The 25,280-nt window shown below is 41.2% G+C and overlaps 1 protein-coding gene across 2 annotated transcripts; it reads right to left on the bottom strand.

Moving 5' to 3' along the window:
* Nucleotides 1-95: 95 nt before the first annotated feature.
* On the bottom strand, nucleotides 96-22,345 carry PTER (phosphotriesterase related). 2 transcript variants are annotated; one of them, XM_074900201.1, is made up of 5 exons: nucleotides 22,240-22,345; nucleotides 10,322-10,796; nucleotides 7,857-8,122; nucleotides 4,278-4,418; nucleotides 96-969 (listed from the first exon to the last, which is right to left on the bottom strand). In XM_074900201.1, exons 2-5 carry the CDS (start codon nucleotides 10,751-10,753, stop codon nucleotides 759-761), a joined length of 1,050 nt encoding a protein of 349 aa, XP_074756302.1. In that variant the 5' UTR covers nucleotides 10,754-10,796; nucleotides 22,240-22,345; the 3' UTR covers nucleotides 96-758. The 2 variants fall into 2 exon arrangements, with proteins under 2 accessions (XP_074756302.1, XP_074756303.1); XM_074900202.1 differs by lacking the exon at nucleotides 22,240-22,345 and adding an exon at nucleotides 17,210-17,344.
* Between the last annotated feature and the right edge of the window lie 2,935 nt (nucleotides 22,346-25,280).

Genomic DNA, 25,280 nt, shown 5'->3' on the forward strand with positions numbered 1-25,280 from the left:
CATGAAGCTTCACATGATCGCTGTGAGATTCCAAAAGTTCAGGACAAAAAATTAATGTGATTAAAAAAATACATCTGTAATAATACTGCACATAGTTTAAGAGGTCATCAAACTGCTTTATTCAAAAATATATTTTTTCCATGCATTTTTTACACTTTCAGTTAAAAAAAGTGTTGAACTAGAAAGAAACACTATCATTTTAAGAATTATTGGAGATTCCTTTTGCCTTCTGCTGTCTGTGGAAGCTATTTAAAAGTCCCAGACCCTCTATCCAGCCTTATTTAAAAATATAAGGATAATTAAAAGACTGTCAATATTACAAGGACTAAAATCACCAACTGGAGAAGGGGAATTTAATTGAAAACCATAATTCCTTCAAAGTCCAGATGATGCATCTTCAGAAATATTTTTGGGTAACATAATAATAATGATAATGATAATAATAATAATAATAATAATATTCTCTAGAAACAATTATTTTAAAATTTCAAGTGGAAAGATTTTGCAGGCTTATATCCAGTAATCATTTATAGACAGACTTTTAGAAGGGAGAAAATGCAGAAAGAATACATAATTTTGTTGTTCTAATTAAAAAGAAAAGTCATAATCAGTTTGTTTGCACCTAATTAATAACTTCCAGTTTTCTCTGAAAAGAACAGAGTTTTAAAATTACTAGTGTCCTGAAAAAAATCTGAATTTTATCTAGCTTCCCGATAAAGTAGGAATATTTATTCATTACTTAATGAATTACTTTATTCTTACTTAAAAGTCAACCACCGCTTTGGATTTGCTAGGAGTATTTTATCAATTTTTTCTTGAGATATGCCTCTAATTAGCATTTTAGGAACTATATTTTTAAGGATATGTGAATATCCATGACCTCCATATTTCATCAACCTGTTCTTAGTATGCACATCGTGAGCAATCAGAATTCTGTCTTCATAGCCTTCATCGATCAGCATACGAATCCTGCAGAAGTAAAAAGCATACCCATCAGTGAAAGGTTCTCACTCTGCAACAGCACAAAACTGAGCAGGATATATACATTTTTTCACATTACTGTACTGATGGACTATATTGTAACTGAAAATAACTTATTGGTAGGTACTCAGAAGACATATTCCTTATATTTAATTGAAATTAAAGCACATATTTTATTGAATAAAAAATCTCTGAAAACATACCAACCACTGCACATTTCAAAGTGGAGAGGGAAACTCTTTCCAGCTGCCATGTGACTGTGCATTTCCAATCCCTTTAAGTCCACAGAGGAATTCAAGAGCTTTGGTATCACCAAGCATGGGACACAGGTTTTATATACATGACTAAATAATTTCCTACATAAACTCCTTCTCAGCAGGTTAGTTCTTGCTGCTGTCACAAAGCTAGTCCATTAATTTGTTAACCTGCATGTGGCAGGTCCTTTAAGAAGCCTGGCTCAATTACACAAATGCTTCCACATCTTTAGTTAATTCCCATTTAGCTAACCAGGTTAATAAAAATTTGAAGCTGTCAGCATCTTGTTCCATATAGACAGTTACCATCCAAACATGTTTCAAAGATGTTCATTAAATAAGATAAATAAGGCAGGCATTGCACAGTGCTAGCATATGCCAGGAAATAAGAGGAGTTAATTCGGCATCCCAGCTAAACAGACTTGGCAAAATGACAAGAAGTCAGCTTGGAAAAAGAAGTAATCCTTCTGGTCACTCCCTTGTAGTAAGTTGCTACAAGTCCTTCTGTTTCATGTTGCACTCACCTTAATCCCTCATTCAGCTCATTTTTTGCCTAAACTCCTGTATTGCATGGCTGCTAAATTTCCGACTAAGCTTTGGTTTAGTTTGGCAGTAGATTGCAGCATTCAAGTGGCAGAGATGGATAGACCAGACCTAGAAATTGCTTGTTCCTCACGAAGGCACCCAATTCCATGATTTACCAGTGCTGTGAAGTCAGACCTTTCTGACTGTGTTTTGATAAGCAAGAAAGTTAATACTAGTTTTTTAAGTAACCACACTATATCTGAAAGCCCTTACTGTCAGTTTTTATTACAATTTGTTATGAGGAGATACATGTCACAGGATCAAATCAATATGGGCAGCAGGAAGAATGCAAGTAAGACAGAGCTTGGTAAAATATCAGCATCCTTCAAAAAACCACCATAAACAGTGCCATACGGTGCATAACACTATGTATATCGTAGTATTACAACAACACAAGTATTTTTTCTAGATTGAAATACAGAGACCACAAGCCAACCAGAGAGTAAGAGCAATGACACTGGAGGGACTAAGCTCTTCGCTGACTAAACATCTTCTTAGAATCATCTCCTTTCATATTTGGACTAATTTCATGGGTTGGGGAGGCATATGGGTCCTTTATATTCCACATTCATTGCTGGTTTTTGCTCATTCATATAAGCTTAGTTAGTACTTGCTTCTGAATCAAAGAAACTGTCCCTGAAAAAATTCAGGTTTTTTACTTGCATTGGCCCAAGATTGCATAAACTGTGTTTGAATAGGTATGGCATGACTACAGAAGTTTATGTTTTAAATAGACAAGACCTGAACATATATTTTCCATTTAGTATTTTCCTCAACACTTTTAAAGGTCAGTTTGATTTCCACCTCTCTGGTGCTGTTTGACAAAAAACCCAACCCTAAGGAGATAGCCGCTGCCATCTTATGTCCAGTGTGGATGCACCAAAAGCCCAACAAAATCCATTTAATGGCACTTCGAACTCAAATGCACAGCATACAGTGAGACAAACTTTTTGTATTTTCTTTTTGTAGACAGCCTGCTGCAAGAAATACTTGAATGCTAGAGAATGTAATGAGAGACACCGGTGGCTGAGCAAGTATCATGGATGGAATGAAAACTTTGCCATGGTTGAACAAGCACTTGTTAACCAAGGCACAGTCCATTCCTACATGTATTCCTCACAGTGCTTCTGTACACGCTGACCTCCCGTGGCACAGGAGAGAGGAGGAGGCATAGGGTAGGGAAACAACTTTGCCCATTCTAAATGTGAAAACGGCAGATTCATTGCAACAGTTTAAAACACTGAGTGCAAGACTGAGAGCCCTGTTGAGAGAAACGATTTCTAGTGTGAAAAGCAGCAGCAAACGCTTGGCAGAAAGAGGAATAGTAACCACGGCTCCTTCTTAAGAAGAGAACAGTCTGAAAACAGAGCTTAGTTTTGAGGTTAATCTGACAATGCGGGGGAGGGAAGCTATGTCTGAAATGTAAGCGAAAGCTAGAAAGTTACTTCATTAGTGATCAGGGATCATAAAATCTTTCTCATCATGGAGAACTAAAGAACTCTTTATGACTCTGGAAAGAAAAAAGACACAGGCAGGATGGCACCCCCACCCCTCAGAAACGTACCACTTCACTGCACATGAACACTGGACAAACAGCACCGGAGGATCACACCTCTGGACAGAGTGGAAGGAGTGAGATGCTCATTCCCAGCTGATCCTACCTGTCTCAGACAGTTTCTGCAAGGAATACACCTCCTTGGCAATACCCTGTCTTAGCACAGCACAACAGATTTGCTGTGCAGCTGAGCTGAGACTGCATGCGCTAATGAGAAGCAGGGAAGAGGTATCCTGCCAGCGGGGCCAATATTTTCACATTGTGAGTGTGAGGAGCATGGGAGTTCTGAGGAGACAGGACTCTCATCCTTCAAAAGAGAGAAGGGGCAAAAGGAGAGGGGGAGGAGTGGTGATAAAGTGCTTGGAAGAAGTCTGGTTTTCATGACAGAAGCACAGGATCAAATCCACCCAAGACAACCAATGAATTTTTCTGGGTTAGCACACTGATGAGGAGATATAACAGGCTCAGATGATGCTTAGCAGCAGCACTAGGTTTCCAGTACTGTGTTTCAAACAAAAGTGAAACCCTAACATCAATCCAGTATCTCCAGCCTTTTTTTACAGTCTCTATGTATGCAGTAAAAGATAAAATTCAACCAGATGAGCATGGAATTAGGGTAGAGAATGAAGTTAAAAAAGCTCCTGATCTTCTTCTCAAGTAACTTCCTACAACACTATAATTCTACATCTTTCCTTTGCAGACAGCAGAAATTTTACATGCTGCTCTGAAGATGTGACAGCAGCAGAAAAAAAAAAAAAAAAAAAGTCATTATTTCAGTATGAAAAAAGACAATTTGGAGCAGCAAGTAGAATCACTCCATGATGCCCTTAAAACAAGTACCAATAATATTCCTTTGTCAGGATATGGCAATGCTATAGCTTAAACTTCATGGAAGCAGATACCTTGCGATTCTTTCATTGTCGCTTGGCATGTCAATATCAGGATGGAACTGGTAATGAAGAAATTCTGTGCCAAATAGGTCATACTCTAAATAGCATCCAAGTTTAGCAAATTCCAGAAGTTTCTTTGTATCAAATATGGTCCTGCAGAACATATATAACACAAAGTCAGCATTGTAACAGAAAGAAAAAAAAAAATCTCATGTTATGAGGATAGGTATTTTGTGACTTCCTACTTGCAAGGAACAAAACCAATAATCTAAGATCTAATTCACCCTTTTGAAAAACAGGACTCCTGTCTGACACATGCAACTTCAGCTGATTGTCTTTCTCACATTCATCTGCGACTTCATGCATTAAAAAACCCAAAACAAACCCAACTCTTCCCCCATGAAATAATGAAAACATTTATGATAATCTTTATATGGAAACAGAAAAGTTACTTACTTTTGATATCACTAACCCTCTCAACAGACAACCTAACAAGGAAGGACATTTAAGGAGGTGGTTAATTCATAGTGACATTTAAAAAAAAGACAATGGATTACTTATACAAGACAGATTTACTTTCCCAGGCGTTACAGGAGACAGCTACATCCAGGGCTTGTTTCATCTATCACACACTGGTAATACACAACTTTGTCTTTAGTTTCTGTTCTGTACAGTGATGTTTCTAGACTGTCGTTACAACAGCAATATATCATTGTTTGCACTGGGATCTGGCCAGAACGCCTTAAGGAAACTCTCTCACCAAAATATATAATGGTACTGTGACTACCTGGGACATGGGTTTTTGCAGCAGATTTGAAAAGTGAGGGAATAAAGCTACTAAAAATCTATCACTCATTTGGAAAAGAATTGGCAACTTAAGTAAGAGCTCTCTGAAATACTTTTTTTTTTTTTTCTTGGAAACATTTTAAGCAAGAGTATAAGCTATTCACAGGAAAACAAAACTACTCAAATGATACATCATAATTTTACCTTTATAACCACATTTTTTTTCATCTAAGGAAAAAATAAATTTCCACAAGCACAGCACAGTTAACCAAAAGGGCAGTAGCTTAATTTTTTTATTATTGCAGATATTGATGTCACACAGTAATTTTACCCTATACAATTACATCACAGTCTGTTGCTATGGAAATGACTCATGTCACAATTTCAATATTATGACTTAACAACAGGACCAAGTAGGAGGAACAGATGGGTTGAGTGAGAGAAAACCCTTGCTCAGACAAGCCTGCCATCACCAGGAGTCTAAGACTTGCCAACTGTAATTAATAAAAAATGTTATTTTTAAATAAATGTTACAATTTACAGAGATTGAACATTTATCACCAAACGAGTTTTCAAAGTGCAGAGCAAGAGAATGGGTTATTTTAGATCCAGCCCTGCTCAGTTCATAGGGAGATGGCAGCCAAGAGTATCCAACCTGTGCAGGTGGCAAAAAACACCCAACACTGTATTTCAAAATCACAGCCAGGACAATTTCTTTTTAAAATTACTGTTAGTGTTGTGGTTTTGGGTGCTCTGTCCCAACAAAGAGCAGAAGCGCTTAATTTCATCAGCCATTGGTTCCCCTTGTAAAGCACATGGATGTAGCAGCAGCAGCAGCAGTTCCTAGCTTGGATTGCTAATCTCTGTGCTGGAATTGGGTGACTGGGCAACACGTGTCCCTGAGCAGCCCTGAATGCACGGAAAAGGAGATGGGATGCAGGGGAGCATCTTATAGTTTGGACCTCATCCATAAATCAATGCAGGGACACCCCACAAAATCATTATGAAGCAAGCATTCATAACAGTTGCTGTGACTTTTCTAACAAAAGCTACTCAATTGAATGAAAGTTGATCTCTACCAAGATACCTTTAGAACCTTAATCCCTAATAAATGATCAAAGCCAAGACTTGATAGCTTTTGCTTCCCAGTCTTTATCTATACCAGTTTCACTAAGGACACTTGCTACCTTTCGTTCTAAAGTGCTAAACAGCAAAAGATGGTAGCCAGCATTTTAGTTTAATCATTTGATTGTAAATCCACCTTTGAAAACTACCATTCTGTCTGTGTCAAAAGCACACATGAAATATGGAGCTATGTACAAATTTATCTCACATTTAAGGGACTGGGATGCTCCCACGTGGATTCTTCTCACTGGAGGAGACTTAAAATGTTAAATGCACACTGCAAAGCCAAACTTCACAGTAGTTTAGAGTCTATGTTATAGCAAGTGCCAGCCTGAATGTGTGAAAGTAATGATAGGAGGAGTACAAGGAAATGTCATATTGTGCATCAGCAGCTGTCAGTGAAACTGCACCCCTGTCTTGACCGTTTTCCTAACTTATATTGTTTATTTTCCACCAATAAATCATTAAATTCAACGATTTACAACAGCGTATAAAGGTAAAAAACCATAACCAGATATTTATGTTGTATCAAAATGGCTACATAAGTCCTGACACCTGCAGCTTGCCCAGTCCTCTTTCATAAAAGGATTCAAGTAATCAGTTTTTCTTTAAAAATTAGAGAAAAATATAGCTATAGATACAATAGAATGTGAGTAAATACATAAATCAGGCCCATATCATTTCTATATAATCAAATATAAATAACATTTCATGGCACTGAATTTTACGCTCCTAAAATCCCCAGGTAAAACATTGAGCTCTGTGTGAATACAAAACACCTGTAGCTTGATATGCAAGCTCTTAGAGCCTGTAACCATTAGAAATTTGGAGCACGATGCTATTGCCTGTATTACCCTCACATTGAGGGCAAACAATCCAATTGCTGACAATCACATGACCACAAATGGTCTCTATTATTCAGCAACTGGCCAAACTGATCAATGCTTGGATGCTTTCCAGCTCACCATGAGCAACACAAGGTCACACAAAACTGGTTTGGTAATGGAAGCTGTGTTTCTATACTGGAGAGAGAAAAGCACCCCAATTCCTTTCCATGTCTGATATAGGGCTCCTGGTTTTTGGTCTCAAAGAAACTAAAAGTTAGTGTTTTGGTCTATGCTAAGACCATCCAAAACACAACTAGTTTGTTGGGGTTTTTTTAAGCAATATTTATTCTGTCTGGTAGCAGAACATCCAAGATCTGCTTTCTGCTTTGATCCAGAATCCAGCCAAATCAAGCAGTTCTCCATTAGCTTCTATGGCCCAGTTTTCAAAAATGCTGGGAGCCCAGCAGCTTCCCACCCCATTTGGTGAGAGCTGCTCAGTGTCCAATGCTTTGTAAATACAGGGATTTGTTCAGGGATATGAATAAATGGAATTCCCATTTTTTAAAAATGTGGCTACAGTTGTTCCTAATCTCACTCCCAGGCCTTCAAAGAGACATTTAAAATTCCAAAATATCTTTATCAATGTAAATCTTAAAGCTGATCCCGACTGAAGTGCTGGAAGCTATTCAAGCTCTACGTAAGCAATTATTTTTAAGTCCGTAAACTTCAAGGTAATTCTTCGTGTTGTGATCCCAGTGCACAACAGAAACCTAGCTGTTTGCAGCATAGTTCCCCAAAACCCCAGTGAGTTGTGGGCAATACTGCCAGAAAGACAGCAGAATAGTCTGCTTACCTGTCGAGGTGGGACATGACTGTCTTTGAAGCATCAGCCCCAGCTTCCTGCAGAATGCGGATAATCTGGAACGGTGCATCGCTGTTCCTGCCAGGATGGATGATCACGGGGCACCCAAGCTGTGACTGAGCCTGTGCTGTTGCCTGAAGCACTCTGTGTTCGCTCTGAGTCAAAGGCCAGGAGCAACCTATTTCTCCCACTACACCACATTTGATGTTAGTCCCATCTGCTCCATTGAGTATCTCATCAACAATAATGCCTGTAAGCTAGAGAACAGGAAAATGAGATTTTTGGTTATTAATACTATTTGTGTTAAATAGCATCAAATTTGGCCCATGAACACCGTGTTAGTTATACTCCTGAGGTCTTTCTGAACTTATTTAATTAACAGTTGGGTGAGTGAAAACACTGCAGTTAAAATCTGGTTTCTGTCAACTGATGTTATGCTAGCCATTCACTAAGACCAAAATAAACACAGAAGCAAATCAATTTAACAGTATTCACTCACACGGTTCTCCAGGTTTGCCAAGAAAGCTGGTCTACATATAATCTGAACACTGATTTAGGGTGACACTAATGTTTCTTTTTTAAAGAAAAGTCAGTTTATCATGAAACCTGTGCCTCACACTCCTGAATTGGCACCAGAAACAATTCAACATATTGTCTTGCAAAACAAGGGATCAGAGAATAAGGAAGCCTCATCTCTCAGATAGGGAAGGGAGAAGCTCTGGCAAAGATTCTGAAGAGACAAGTTTAAGGCAAATCCTGCTTGTAGGAATGCCAATGTAAAACAACAGGACCTCTGTTGACTTCAGGACTACAAGAACAGAGCTCAGCTGACAAATCTACAGAGTCAAAATTGGCTTGCTTTTAAAATATGCACAGGCAGAAAAAGACATCAGAATCTCCCAATAAATGCATTTTTTTATAAACTTTAGTTTTTCTTTTCCAGAATAGGCCATATATCTTAAAGCATACATTCAGAATTGAGAGCACAAAATGGTAATGATGATGATCTTCTAACTCTTTGGCCCTGAATGTTAAGGAAACTGTGATTTTAAGGGAGAATAAAGCGAGCAAAGGAAGAAGGAAGGCTTGCAATCAAATCCAGGAAGCCAAAAAAAACCCCAAAACAATTTTCAAATAAATCTGTAATTTATCTCTACTCCACACCTTGACTCCTCAACAGCCTCATACAACATAATGGTAAATACCCAATCTACACACAAAAGTCAGTCCAAGCTATTACAATTACAGAAGGCTTCTGCCCAACACTTTATCCTATGATCACACCCCCTTTGCTTCACGTATAACCAATCTACCAACCATTTCTGTAGACAACCAGATATAGAATTCACTCTTCTCCAGAGGAACACCTCTCAAAATACTCAAATTGTCTTTGTCTAATCAAAAAACATGCAATCATGTCAAATCCACTGGCAAATGAGGAACCACCAGTTATCACAGATCAGTCACTGCACAACCCCTTCTAAGTAACTAACTGTTTTCTGGACTGGATTAAGTATTGATTACCTGCTGAAAACCCAACATCTGTGGGTCTCCAGCAATCCACCAAATACAGAAGGGAAACCTTTGCCCCAAGAAATCTATTTGTATCAAATTCTGGAAGAATATTTAGGAAAAGTCATACTGTTCCATACAGCTTGGACCAGCTTGGGTCCAGTGCAGCTGGTAGCACTGCTCAAGTTTTGACCATTGATTTTTAAAATTAATTTGACTCATTTGTAAACTTTGACGGATTTTTAAAAAGTTTTCTCAGCTCTGTTCATCCACATTCATAGCATCCTGCCTTGGAGAGTTCCTTTCCCTCTTCTCCCTATCATCACATCTCCTTAATAAAAGATCAATGAATATTTATCATCATAGGAGTACCTGGGGACCTCAGTCATTACTAACAGATTGTCTTAGGCACTGTACAAACAATCTGATGTAAACTCTGCCCTGAAAAGTCTGGACAAATGGTAGAGAAGAGTGATAGAACACATAGCCTGAGCAGAGCAATGATTTACAAGCATCCTATAAATATTGCAATTATTTATGCTTTTAACAAGAATTCTGGGTAATCTCATCGAGAAACAAGTATCCAGAAAAAGAGACAGAAGAGGCAGAAGGGATATACTCCTTCCTTAAAAACTGTAACAAGAACGGGATAATTGGTGTTGTACCAGATGCCCACACATGAAGTACTTCCATTTTCCTTTTACTGTTGCATTATAACAAATCCCTGAGAGAAAACAAATCTTAATAGGAAATGCTGATAGATAATCCCAGCACACACAAATAGTGCTGGTTCAGCTATAACACATAAGCAGTAATGCTGTTCCCCAGTTTATCATGTTGAGAGCTTCTAGATTTCATCTGTTTTGCTGGAACTTCTCTCCAGCTTTGCTTCAGCCAGGGATAATTCATAGGAGAGAGACACTGAGGCAATAGTTAAGACTTACTTGCTCCACTGTCATGGACTGTGTTTGAGAAGAATGAGTGGAATCCACATAAAACCCAGCCCCAGCAATAATATGGACTCCAGTTTCTTCAGCAAGTTTCTTCAAAGTATTCATATCCCGACCAATTCCTGTGGTTGTGTTTTCCACAATCGTCCCACCACCTGCTGCTTTAAAATGCAACAGCTCCTCCTTCACAGCATCTGTTTCCTGATACAAAAGAAGGTTTTCTTTATGGCTGTAGGGATTTTGCTTAATCCAAAACAAGTTCTTCATCTCAATGGGCCCATCAGACAGAGGCTCTTGGCCTGGAGAAGGTGGACAAAAACAGCTGCTGTAGTTCATAGTCAAGTGTTCATGAGTCAATGTATAGCCAAGGTGGTCTGGCTCCACAGGGCCCAAGACAGTCTGTGCTTTCCCTCTCAAGAAAGGCATTTTTCTTCAACAGAAGGGAAAAAAAATATCAGATTCCAAGAGTCTGGGAAGGAAGAAGAAAGGAAACAAAAACATTTCAGAAACAGCAAACCTTTCTTACACAACTTCTGAATTCCATCCTCTCACTCATGCATGTACCTACAAGCTGTGTGTGTTCCCTGGAATGTTCTCAAACTGTTTCGAGTGGTCAATATGAAAACCAAAGCATTTATTTCACCTAATTGCACTTGTATCAGTACTCTAGCAATGTAAAAATATCACATTCCAGTACAAGGAAATCATCATCATTTATTGTGCCATAGTCAATATCACATTAAGATAAATGTTTCCTATTTAATAACAACCACTGTATGTTCATTTAGGATTCTCTGCTCTTCAGCAGCTGTCAAATTTTGTCAGCTTGAGCCACCAGATGAACATACTTGGCATCAAGGATGAATATTCCTTACTGGTACATTCAGTTTATCTGTCCTCCAAGATTCACTGTGCCCCCCACACGCTGAGGAAGCTGTCCATGTTTGGGCACCTTGTCTGCCCCTCTGTATGAGGAATGCAGGGATGAGGCTGATCATCTGTGCCTTCAGCTTCAACAGGGGCTCAGGTTCTCCTGCCAGCTGCGCTGTGAAGGTCTGGAACAGCCCAGGACAACTCCTGACAACAGCTGCTAAAGATACAGCGTGGCCTCCAACCTGCGGGGCAGAAGCCAAAGTGCTTCTCCCATCAGCTTCACTGGCCAAATATTTTACCAGTTAAGAACAGACCTTAACCTAACAATTTATATGGTTCATCTCTCAGAGACTTTTTCCTTCATCTTTAACATGAGTGAAATGATGTTATTTCTCAAAACTTCAAATGAGTCCTGACAAAGGTAAACATTGTGGCTACCGTCTGCAGTTGGTTCCTGTCAAAGGCATCTGCCCTGTGCAAGACTGGCCTGACTCACTGCAGGTTAGAATTAGCTGCAGCTCTCCCCACTGGGATTTTGGAGTATTTTTTTCTTTGAGGGGCAGGGGTGTAGTCTTTTTCGTTTATGTGCCACATTAACATTAAACATAGCTGACTACCCAGTTCATGTTAGATCTTCCTGACGCTAGTTGCAAAGGCTGGAGGATATATAGTTATAATCCCTAGTCAACCAAAATCATCAGTTATGAAACAAAATACATGTTTAATCATGTCCAGAGGACAGGACTAAGTAGAGCATGCATTATTGATTAAAGAGAGAGGTCTTTCCCATTTCTGTCTCCCTTTTAGTGAGTAGTATCACAAACATGGGGATGTTACTGGTGAAGCCCTCAGAGGACATTTTCCTTTTAACTGCTAAAGTTAATCTACCAGGATGACAGAAAAACAGGAATCTGAAGGGCACTGAACTCTACATATCAAAGGGCACAAAACATCAAGATCTCTTTGGGGATACTTTCATCTCAGGAGAAGCAGTTATTGTCAGAGTACCAATGTACGAAAGTGACCCAGTCCCTGCAAAAGGAGGTATCACCTGCCTAGCGAAGTCTGTAGTGCTGGCAGTTATTTCAGTATGAAAACTTGGCCATCCATATGAAGGAGAAAGGACTGACCAACTATGTTTGCTTGCCTTGTGTAAAAGCAGACTTAGGAAGAACTGTTCTTTTATGAATTTCATTTCTAGACTAGTGTGTTGACTTGTTTGAAAAGGCAGAAGAATAATTACTCTCATAGAAGAGGCTGCTGGCTGATTAATATAATGATTTCTTTTTTGCCAAATAAATTAAGAAGCGCATGACTTCAGAAAATATTCTTGAGCAAATAATTAAAAGCAAAATACCTGTCTTAGTCAGAAACTGCTGCTAGCTGCAATTCAATTAAGTTGTCCAACCCAGCCACTAATTCCATCCTTGAAGAAAGCTGGTGTTGTATAGATCAACCCACTATTTTGGAAAAACGTCAATGATCAGAGTCATTCTCACACACACAGCTAAAAGACTAACATAATTCTAAGATAACTGCACTAGCTTTGCTTTTTTCTTTTTTTCAGTGTTAAATATCTACACTCTGGTATTCAGTAAATCCCTGACAGCATTAAGAGTGGTAACTACTCTCTGCATTGGAGACACACATTTCCTTCCCCATGTTCATTGACAATTTTCAAATCCATTTATTACATTAGGAAAACAAACATATATTTTTAATATAATTATATATATGTATTGTTCTTTTGATAAAACTTGACACAAATTGATTACAGTCTGTTTCCCTAGCAAGTTTCTACTTGAGTTTTTTAGTTGTTTAATAGTGCAGTTACTCAAAAAGGCCACTCTGATTGAATGTGAATTTTTGCTCACTTTCAGATTACTACTATGATAAAAAGTTGACTTTCAACATTTGTTCCCACTAATTCCCTTCTGACACAGTTAATTTAGATTACCCTCAATTAATCTGGCCTGCCCACTGCAAAGACCTATGATTGCATGTGTGAGATCTTCTTACAGCCTGAGGCTGCCGTCTTCTGATTTATAACAGCAGGAAACATCTAAAATTACCACTTTCAGTGCCAGGTTTCTCTTGAAGCAGATAGCAATCTGTTGATTTTTAGACTCTAGATCTGAGATTACAGCACACATACAGAGTTTACAGAACCAATGCCTGCTATTGAACCTTTCGATTGAGGCCAAGGATTTTTATAAATATAAGAAGCATCACAAAACCAGAAACTGACACAGCACTTAAAGTAGGCCTAATTTTATCTGCATGAAAAAATTATTAATATTAATGTCTGCCTGCTTACTAACACAGTTTTAGAAACCTACCGCTTTTAATAACAAAAAATATGAGAAATAAAGACAGCCAACAACCTATGACTGGAATTATTTTTAACACTACTGTCCTGATATCTTCCCTGCTGTCATTTACACAGACAGTGTGCCCTGATTATGCTATAATGATACATTATTCCTAGTAAGATTCACCTGATGGAACAGAATTTAATTAGTGTCTTTAAAACAGATTTTAGGGGCAAACAGCTTTTAAATGGAATAAGGACTGCTGCTTCACTTAAGCATGTATATTATTACTACAGAAATCAACATTCATGTGCATTACTAATTACTTGCATGCCATGTTTTACACAGAACTTTCTTCTGAGAAAGTTTCTTCTTTCATACTTCCAGGACTGAATCCATATCAACTCATTTAGCCATCTAAAATGATGTACAGCTTCTACAGAATAATTGTCTAGGTCATTTTCCTAGTGGAGATGGAAAGACATACTCATAGGCAACTCATCCAGCCTATTATGAATGCTTGTAGTAGGACAGGACAAGTCACTTTCTGTAATACTGGCCTCCTTGCACGGTCTACGGAGGGAGACAAGAAACAATGCTGGACAAGTATATTTTAGATGGTCCTACATAAAATGTGTGAATTATATTTCCTGAATCTTAGCCCAGTCTGAGGGGAGGGGGACAGATGCTAATTCCTATGACAAAAGATAAGCAGCTAGGCTCTTATCTGGCAGTAACAGGTATTTTAGTTTTGGAAATCAATAATTTATGCTGTGGTATCACCAAGGTGCTCCTGAATACACCAAGGCTTCTCTGCTCCAGGCGCTGTATAAATAGAGAAATAAATGGTATTTCCTGAAAATTACATATTCAGATAAGAAAAAAAAATAGAATTACTTTAAGATATAACCAAAACTTGTATTATTTAACAGCCTTGAAACAATATCTTAACATTTCTGTAATAAGCTCAGGACAAATCTTTACAACCACCAATTGTATGGTGCATAAAATACGACTCTTGCCATTAGCCAACTATTAAATACCGGTGAAATAAATATTTTTTCTAGAGGTATTGTTAAGAGAAAAGAGACTTGCTGCTAAAAAGGCCATGGTACTGCATTCTTGACTGGTAAAGACTCTACTGAGTTCAATAGATGTTTTGCCTGAATACTGATGACAAGATTTGTGTTTCTGCTTTTCCCATCTGAAACTTGTGCTTCAGTCATTGTGTCATTTTAATAGTCTTGTAATGGGAAGTCTCCCTAGGTTTGGATTAGTTGCTTCCTACAGTAATCTCATATTGCTGAAACATTATAATCGCATAAACACAGTTTCCACATGCTAACGCTGCATTTGTTTTGATTCGGTAAGCACATTTTAATGGTATTAGCACAGATTCTCTCTAGACTTGTATGGGAATCATTTTATTGCCATTACATTACAATGTGAGATTACAGTGACAGTAAATCCAGATTGCTGTGACATATTTACAAAAAAGCAAAAAGAATGGCTGAATGGGTACTTATTGTATTCAGAAAAAGTTAAACACAGCTGCCATTTAGAAACAAGGACTGCCCTAGCTGCATCGAGAGCATTATAAGAGGGTCTTTCCTTTATAACCATGCAGTCCTAGGAGATGTGACATAGTGCAGGTTCACTATATATTTACAGATGGAGGAAATGCTTTGAGCATTCAGTTCTACTGTGAGCAACCTCTACAGAGCATGGAAAAGCCCCAAATTAGAAATAGATGACACATCTGTAGTAAATTACCATTAGCTAGTCTATGCTGTGTTATTTTACCATCTCCAACTTGTAAACATTTTGCAACAAGGAAAAAAAAGCCAGATGGAGGGGCAGAGGGTAAGAGAACACATGTAGACTATGTCGGGAAGAATTTAAAAAGTGAACTTCCCTCTCTCCCCCCATGCTTCTGCCAGCTCTGTAGAGGTTTATGGGATAGACAGAGCTCAATGCTGCCAGCATGGTTCTTCCTCTTCCACACCAAACAAGTTTTCTAACTTCTCTGACAGATGGGTGCCAGATCTACTCTACTTTCTTGAAAAATTGATTCACAATTGCTAATTACTGGCCAAACATGCCTGACACCCAGCTCTTTCTTACACAGTTTTCAGTTTTACTCATGCAGAGCATCAGGGAAGAGCAGCGAGAACGGCTGTGTAGCAGAGTTCACCATAGCTGGCTGGGTTAGAGCAGCAGTAAGACTGAACTCGCATCAGCTCCAGGACAGATACAGGCTTATCTGTCACTTAGCCCAGCAATTCCCTCTGCGTCAATGTCTGCAAAAGTGACCAACACCCTATGGCACCACACTCCTACATGGGCACTCTCACAGCACTGCTACTCATCTCTGTGTTACACCAGATAACAGCACATCTCATATTGATTTTGGGTTATTTTGCCCTAGAAACAGAATTTGGAAATGGGGTAAAAGTATTACCAAAAAAATGGAGGTTTCTGGGCAAACTCCCATCTCCTCTGCAGAAATGGCAGATAGTTTTCTCTGAAGGTGACATAGATTATTCTCATTAAAGTCCTAATTGTTTTTCCCTGTCTTCAGAACTGACATTGGTCAGAAGGCACATTGATCTTTCTCCTCTCCCAGACTGGAGCTATAAGATTATCATGATTTGCTGAACTTCAAGGTAAGAGCCATGGAAAACTATTCAGAGGCTGTGGGGTTTTTTTTCACTACCTTCATACTATGTTAATTAAAGAACCAAATAAGTATCATGACAGTTTTTCATAGTGTGGCCCCTTGCCTAGTGCAGAAGTGTACTAAAGGAACAAGGGCACACTAGTACTTGCATAAGCATCTGAGGCAAGACCTTGTGTCCTAAGGATCGATGCCACATGTGAGATTTTTCATGGCTTGACTAAAGCTCTTCTCAAGAGAGGAGGGGAACACTTACAGTGCCTCTCTCCTACAGGAGCTCCTGTCCAACCCCACATGAGCACATGTTGCAGATCTTCCCTTAATGGGGCACCTGCAGTTTCCCATCTTTGGGTGGCTACATTTTCATGCAGCAAGTAAGAATGTCACCAATTCAGGTATGTGGAATCTCTCGGCCAGGTAGAAATTGGCCAACAGATTCGAAACCTAGAGAACTCTTGGGGAAAATATTCAAAAAGCGTCACCTGTCCTTACCTTGCTACATTTTTCTTGAAACACTGTTCTGGAGATACTCAGAATTTAATGCTGTGGCCTTCAATGACCCAATTCTGGTCCCCAGAGCATTCAGAAACATGTATTTCCTTAAGAAGCCAAGTTAAAAGAAATGCTAAACATTGTTTTTCACTAGATTTTCTATATATGCTTTGAGCAACTAAAAAACCTTTACACTACAGAAGTGAGAAGGGTTACTGATATAAAGTTACAATACGTGCTATAAAAAAAATTAGGTGAGCTTTAGCCAAGCCTTATATAATCCTACCATGATAAAGCAAAGTCAAAGCAAAAACATGCATGTATACACACCACAGCAGTTACGTTGCTTGAGTGGCACTGGCAGTATTCTACAACCTAAAAGCAAAGTCACTTAAATTTTAAGAGAAATTAAACTATTAAACATATGTGAAAGGCCAATATATTGATTCCCTGCCCTCAGAACTTCCAAAAAGCACACTCTGGGGAGAGGAACTTGGCAAGCAAGAAGCAAAGCTTTTAAATGCTGACCTGAAAGGGTAAGTGAAAATCGTCACTGCGTATTCCCTCCGTTGCTCGGCTAATGGCAGACAGACAGACCTTCCAGCTTTGCACAGTTTGAGGGTCACATTCTTGGTGTAGCTAGGCTTTGAGCCAGACATACATAATACAGATTTCTTCCTTACAGTTGAACAGCCACACCAGAACACGGGGCAGCCTCTTGTGTCGGTTTCATGCTATGGCCATACCTCTGGGAGTACAGCAAGCACATGTGATCCACACGTGACCATATAAGCATGCGTACAGTGATTTGTCCCAGAGGCAGAGTCTAAGCCACTTAGTATATAATACTCCGCACAATCTTTTTTTCAATTTGGTTAAAGTTCAGCTGTTGTGAACAGAACAGTCAGACTTTTATTTTACTGTATTGCTGTGCAGATAAGTCTCAAAATCTAGGCTTCTCTGAGCAAAGTCCCAGTGAAGTTTCTCTTCCTCAGAGAGATCTGAGACCAACATCTCTGTAAGTGTTTTTTCATCAGCATCTCCTTTAGAAGAACTTCAGGGGATTTTACATTTTGGGCAGCTTCCAAAATTACTCCTGGTAAAAGGTCAGATGAAAATTCTACCCTAGGGTCCAACATTAAATTAATTATATTTTACATGCACACACAGTGTTTTTAGGCCAAAAATCAGAACTGAAGTCACATTATGCTATATGCAAATATGGGCTGATACATACATTTGTATTCTTGAGCCTAAAGAGAATCCTATTTGCTTCTCATGGGTACTGGGCTACAAGCACATACTCCCTTTCTTGCTAGGAAAACAAGATACAGGGAAAAGTCTGCGCTTTTCAGGAATGAATGTCCAGTCTTCATTCCCTCTAAATTTCAAGTTTGAAATAAGCATATATCTAACCCCACCCTTGCTGTTATTCTCATTGACTTTGTTTTCTCTTTACTTAAGGTCACATATGCTGAAATATTTTCATATGGGCTTAAACATTTCAGTAAGCATGCCAAATGGGGCATTATCACTCACTTGTGCAGCACCATCACCAAGAGCCACACCAAGTGGATCTTTACAGGCAGAAATAAAAAGAAAAGGAATGAAGGTCTAAGACACCAAAGAACAGACATCATCCTTCTCACCACACAAACCTAAGCAACGGAAGAGTGATGTTCATTACTACCTCCTGATCAAGACTGGACATTACTAACTAGAAAAATTCGGATGAATGAACCCCAAGGTCAACTTTGCGGCAGAACATACCAGTCACGGATTGACTGAGACCTGTGAAGCCATGCACGGTGGAAAACAGCATGGAGATGGGCTTTAGTGCCTCATTCAAGATCACAGATTGCAGCAACTGGGATAAGCAGGGAAAACCAGAAAACCACCTGCTTTACTAGTAAGGGGTGGGTTTAGATGCACAGAACTAAATTCAGTTTCCCACTACTGCAGACAACTGTATCCCCAAACTTGCAACCAATCTGAAGACCCGCTGGAAAAAAAAATACCCCGAGAAAAGCCTTCATAGTTTCCACTGTGACTGTTCTCCATGGCTGTCAGGAAATGGAAGCCATATGCCCTTCTCAAGGTCCACTTCTGCTCTAATAAGAAACTAGCCCACAAAAGAAAAGTTAATGTAAGCCAAGGGAAAGCTTAAAGCTGATGGGTGTAATCTATGGAGTAATTTTTTAACTTAGAGATTGCCTTTATAGAGTCTGCATGGTTTGTCATTGGTCAATGACCTCTTGCTTGTACAACTACTGTTGTTTTAAGTTCTTACCCCCAGCTGGGTACAATAGCGGAAGAGCAGGAACAACCAACATACTACAAGCTGACAAGACTGTCAGGTCTCCTGCATATCCTTCTGCTTTCTTTCTAGGTATTACTGCATCTTCAGTCTTAATAAGATCTGGCCACAGAACCCTGCAACTGTTTTGTCTTTTTGTATCACATAATGTGATTATCACAGTACTTCTGAAAGAAGATACAAACTCAGTATCTTTGTCCTGGAAACTATTAATTAGCTGTTTTTAAAAAAATCTTCGCTACCCAGTCTAAAGTGAGTATCAAAGAACCAAGTCCTGCAATAAGTTTACAACTCAGAAGAATTTGAGCAGTAAGGCCAGTTGAACTTTTCCAGACCCATCTGAAAATTACTCATCTGCCAGAAGGTACACAAATTAAAGCAAAGAAAGACTTAAATTCCTTTCCTCTGGTGACTAGTCCTCACTACAGTGACTCTGGACAGGGCAAAGACAACTGTGAGATAAAACAATTCTCCTTTTACACTTTGAGGCAAAAGGTGAGATCCTGAAAGAACAGAAAAAGGAAGTACCTCAGCAGGTAACATGCCACTCTTCTTTGGTCCTCCCTCCTCCACAGAAGTTACTTCAGGAAAAACCCTGTGGCTTTGGCTCCATGCAAAACTAAGGTTTCAGAGTATCTTTGAGAAGAGTGATCTACATATTTCTTAGATCTGACTGAAAAATTGTGACTTACTTAGAGCTGTCATGAAAGAGATGACGGTGGTGGTCTTTCCTCTTAGTTTTTTCTTCTTACCCAAGTAGTTAAATACTTTTGAAACATATCCCAGCCATTGCTATGATAAAATGCCTTTGATTACCCACATCTGTATTACTATCAGACCAAAGACATGGCCACTGCTTAGAAATTCCGAGGAAGCTTTTTAATTTGTGAATTAAAAGAATCAGAAACTGGTGCTAAAGAACAAAACCTACCCTACCAGTTTTGAGAAAAAGATGAAACTTCTTTTCAGAACTAGGGGGATGTGACATTCCCTATCCCTCCCAGTACAGCTGGTAATGCAGTAACTTGTGTATTTTCCAGAAATACAGAAGACCTAAGTTCAAAACCACTTTGAATTAAACCAGGAGCCTGAACCTTCAGTTGCCACAACTTACATGGATTTCTAAACCTCTCCCTACTCAACAGCTGGCCAGTCTGATATAAGCAGAAGTCTCCTTTCTGTTGTCATGAAACCTTAAGAAGTCGGTTTCAGCTTACTAAAATATGAACCTTGTTCAGTATTTCAAGTCTGAAAGATGGAAAAAATACTTTAGATCTACATCAGTGAAATAAGAAATAAAATCCACAGAATGTTCAGAGAAATAGTCCTTTAATAAACACAGAACTCATTGGTGCCATATGCTTCACTATATACTGATTTTTTATAAGTGAGGAGCAAGCTGACGGCTCCCTAACCACAGAGGGAAACTGTGACACCTGTTCCTGCTCTGCCATGCATTAATTTAGTAAGTTAGCACTGGTCACCTATATGAAATGTAATTAAGCATCTGAATGCCATTGTTACCACCTTGGATTATAACTACGAAAATTCATGTGATGATGGTGACATGATGGCAAATATATTGTTAAATTCCAAAACATGAGAGGCATTCATAATAATAAACGACATTTAGGTAGTCTTTCATAAAACAATCCCAAAGAACCTGACAAAATGATACAAAACTACCTGTTAGAAGCATTGCTTTACCCATCACTGAAACAGAGCCCCCAAGCAGAAAGCAGCAACAACCTTTAAACACTACAGAACATATTACAACAGAGGATGTTGAATAATACATCCAGTATAAAACACTGGGGAATTCCAGACAAGCAAAACAAAATTTTCCAAAAGCAGGTGATCTCCGGCTAAAAATTTGTTTCAAATATTCAAGAGTTATCACAAGCCTCTAGTGTAGAAAAGACACCATCCTTAACAACAGACACACCTCAAAAAACCAATTATACAAGTTTCTTAAAGATCATATATACATTAGTGTACTTGCTAGGGCAAAAAATGCTTGTCTTGAGTTCCTCACCAACAGGAATTGTATGCTTCACCTTGGGGCCAAGTTCACCACAACACAAGACCGACTGCAGAGGGGTTGCCAAACACCCAAGGCCACTGTTGGGCAGTGGCCTGGCTACAGTGCTGAAGCAAATGTGGCAGAGGTGATCCGAACCTCCTTCTCTCAGAACCTGCCCTCTGCTTCGCAGCTCACCAAACTGGTGCAAGGGGAAGAGAAAGCGGGGCATCTGCCGCTACTGTGTCTTGTAAAGGGCAGCACACTTCAGGCCAGGGAGAAAATGCACGGTGTAGGGAGCTCAACAAGGCTCGCAGGCAAGTCTGGGGCTTTGCTGTTGAGCCTTGTCAAGCTTAAGTAACTCTGGAAGCATCCTGAAGAGGGCTGCGGGTGCTTCCAGATGGAGAGGCAGCTGAAGGCAGGCTCTGAAGGTCCCGGTTTTGGATTGAGGCATTTGTTCCTTCACAGAGCCACCCTCGGGGACTGACAGGAGAGGAGTACTAAAGAGGACGTCGTTCCAATACTTAACTTGTTATGACTGTACAAATATTAAATACCAGCACTAATAATAGCAGTATAGCTGCACTCACACAGTGAAGCCCTCCTGAGCTCGGGGGTTATAAAGACTTATAACTATCACCCGACCCTGTGGAGCGCCTTTCCAGAAAGGAGGCGGCGTTCATCGCCTCAAGCTCCACACCTGCCGCGGCTCTTCCTGCCGGAGCCCTACCTGCCCCAGCGCCGCTGTCCCGGCCGCGGTCTCCTCTCTCGTCCCGCCGCCCCCCTGCTCCGGCGCCGCACTCGGGCGGGCCGGGCCCTGCCTCAGCGCCCTTATCCGCCCGCAGCGGCGGCCCCGAAGCCCCGGCGCCCTGACCCGCTCTCCTCGCCGCGAAGCGCTCGCCCGCCCGCCTCAGGCCTCCCGCCCGCCTCAGGCCGCCGCCTCCCGGCGCGGTCCCAGCCCGCAGGACGGCGACTTGCGGCCCCAGCCCGCGGCCGCCGCTTCCCTCCCTCCACGCCTCAGGTCCGCCCGCCCGGCAGCGGGAAGGGCGGAAGCAGCTCTCGCCTCTCAACCCCGCCGAAGTTTCGCGGCCCGGGCGCTCGTCGGGCCGAGGGCGTTAAGGGCGAGCCCGGGAAGGGCCTGGGCCGCGGGAGGCCGCGGAGCGGCTGGGCGGGCTGGGGAGACGCGCGCCGGAGCCCCGCTGCGCCCGCTCGCTCGCTCACCCCGCGGGCAGGACCCTCCGCCGGCAGCACGTCAGCCCCGCCGGCCGCGGCAGGGCCCCCCGCCTGGCAGCCCGCCGCTCCCGCCCCGCTCGGGGCGGGACTTCCCCGCCGCGGCCCGGCCCCGGGGACGGGAGCAGGCGGGGGAGCGGCCCGGGGGCGAGGGCGGCGGGGACTTTGGAGCCCGGGGCGGCCGGGCTAGCGGCGGGGGAGGGGAGGGGAGCAGCGGCCCGCTGGCTCCCTGCGGGCACCCGCCCGGGTCGGTGCCAGCCGTGGGCGCTGGCGCTGGGCCCCCTCCCCGCCACCCAGCGTTCGGCTCCCCAGAAGCCCGTTCCCCCGTGAGGGAGGTGCAGCCGCGTTGCCCGCCGGCCTTGGCTTCAAGTACAACTGGGAGTCGGTGGATGTCGGCGTCCTGCCTGTCCTTGCTCGTCCCCCCTGTTTACACAGCAGGGAGGAGGTTTGGATCCACTGAGTCATTGGGGGGGGGGGGGGAGATCGCGCTGCATGCTTGGGCTTGCAAGAGGCAGTGCTTTTTATTTTACCCTTGCAATGCAAATAACTGGCAAGGTTGAAAAGGCACTTCCCAGTATCCATAAACAAGGTGACAATGACGATGATTCTGGATAAAATGTGCAGGTGCAAAGTATGAAATGAAAACAGAGCTGACACCAAGTTCTTACACTTTCCACCCAGGATCTAAAAAGTGTCTTATTTCCCTGAGGCTCACAGCATCCTGTGTGGTACTATTCCATTTTATAGAACGGTAAACAGATGCTGGCAACGTGACTAGCAAAGGCACAAAGAAGGGTGAACTCTCCTAGCCCTCACACACAGCCAAAGCTGCAGCAAAGCCACTCTGTGCGTTGTGCAGACATGTTACCTGAGTCCGGGAAGGAGACCTCAAGCTTTTCTGGGAGGAGTACTTGCTGTTCTCATTGCTATCAGTTCTACTTTGACTCCTTCCCTGTCCCCATTCACAGAATCACAGAATCATCTACGTTGGGAAGAACCTTGAAGATCATCTAGTCCAACTATTAACCTCACACTGACCATTAAACTGATTTGTACCAGTTTGGGGCCGGCGCTGTGCAGAGTTCAACCGGCACTCAGCACTGCAGCACAGTGCCTGCAGATGGATTCTGGTGTGCCTTGCCTGTAATATGGCTGTTCTTTGCCTGTGGGAGATGGATCCTAGCTTTTAGTCAGATCCCAGATAATCTTGTGATGCAGAAAGTGAGTGGGCAGAACTGGGAATGAAAGCCAACGCATGCTGATGCTTGGGCCTTTTATCATCTGTCTTACAGTGAAGGACAAAAGTGGAGGTAGTGGATGAAAAATGAGGAGGGTGCAGAAGTAAATAACTTCAGAGAGGTAGGAGGTAAGAGAAAGTTGTCCTTTTATGAAAGTGATGGAGAAATGGAATTTTGGCTTTAAAAAAAAAAAAAAAAAAAGAAAGAAAAAAGCATTGTGAAAATACTAGACCTGAAGGGTACAGTCCACATTGACTGGTGATATTGGTGTGGGGAGGACTTGGCCTTTAGGATCTCAGCCAAAAGGGAAATTACTGCCCAGCAAAGGGAAAGTAAGGATGAAGAAAGTGACGTAAGTGAAATGCTTGGGATCTTTCAAATTTTCATCCAGTCACCACGTATATGCAGCAGGGATTAATACAGATAGATGGCTAGAGCTAAGTTGCTGGGCTGGTTCCAGTCATCAACATCACTCGTCTTTACTTGGTTCTCATATAAAGTCAAGTGAGTATGGGTCCTGCAAAGATTAAGTGGAGATATGAAAGCCTGTCATTTGTAATGCCTTGTATTTCAACATGTGCATATTGCTGGGCAATCAACACAGGAGAAATTATGTATGAGAGCTATGTTAAAAATAGTCATGCAATGCTTTATGGGACATCATTTGTCACTGGCCATATCAAACCTGTTTTGAAGATTTGTGATGAATTTTACATAAGGCCTGCACTTCTACATCTCTTTTGTTTTTTAAAATATAAAAGCAGTATTAAAATTTGGGTAAGTACAAAGTAAAACCATATTCAGTCTGTATTTTTACACACACAGAATGAGCTTCTCTTTAAAGCAATCTTCAGTATGTCCAAATCAAAGTAAGATACTATATATATATATTTTTTTTTTTATGTCCTTGACTTCAACCTGCTACAAAACAGAGGCTTGTAAACACAAAGTAATGAGACTGTCTTGTTCAGACCAAATATGAACAGTGAAAACAAGTCAGCAGCTGGCAGAGTCTATACGTATGACACTGTATTCACCGTTTAGGTGATATATAACCTTATGTAATGTATCTGGCATTTGTATCCCCTTTCTCAGGCCTGAAAACCAGGCTGTGGGCTTCCTAGAAATGTTGGTTACTGTATTAAATGGCTCATGAAACTGGGGAAACAAAACCCCCAAAAAACCCATCAGCTATGTTGCCATACAAATAGCAGTGGTAACTGTCAGTAATATTACAAGCTGAAATACCCATATTGCATAGTTCAAAAACAAGAAGCAGTTTACTATTAAAAAAATGAATACATTTTGCCAGGTCTGCAGTGAAGAAAAGCTTGGTGTCAGTAGCTTTTGTAGAAGTTAGTCTGCTCAGGGCTACATAATGCCTGTGCTTTTGTCTACCTCTGCCATGCAGTGGCCAAAAGGGACATTGAAGTCCATGACTGTTCCTTTTCCCATTTGGGACACTGTTGTAAACTCTGTCCACTGTTTAACAGTAGACACAAAATAAGGACCAAATACTTGCAGTGCATGAGCTTTAGTAGTATCTCTTCTCTTTCCAAGGGCAGAGGAAGAACAGAGCAGACCAGTAGGTGCAATGCCAGAACTAGTGCAAGGGAGGGCTCATCAGGGTGACCTAGAGGGAAGTGCTATAAAGGGATTGTGCCCAGAGGGTGCACGGAGGTCCCAAATCTAGGTGGGATTTCCCAGAACAGAGAGGCTGTGACAGCCACTGCCTCCCGGGTAGCTATGGAAACAGCTGAGCTGCTGCACCAGGACCCCAGGGACCCAGTGATC

The sequence above is a fragment of the Athene noctua genome, chromosome 2 (assembly GCF_965140245.1).
Source record: "Athene noctua chromosome 2, bAthNoc1.hap1.1, whole genome shotgun sequence".
Classification (NCBI taxonomy): domain Eukaryota; kingdom Metazoa; phylum Chordata; class Aves; order Strigiformes; family Strigidae; genus Athene; species Athene noctua.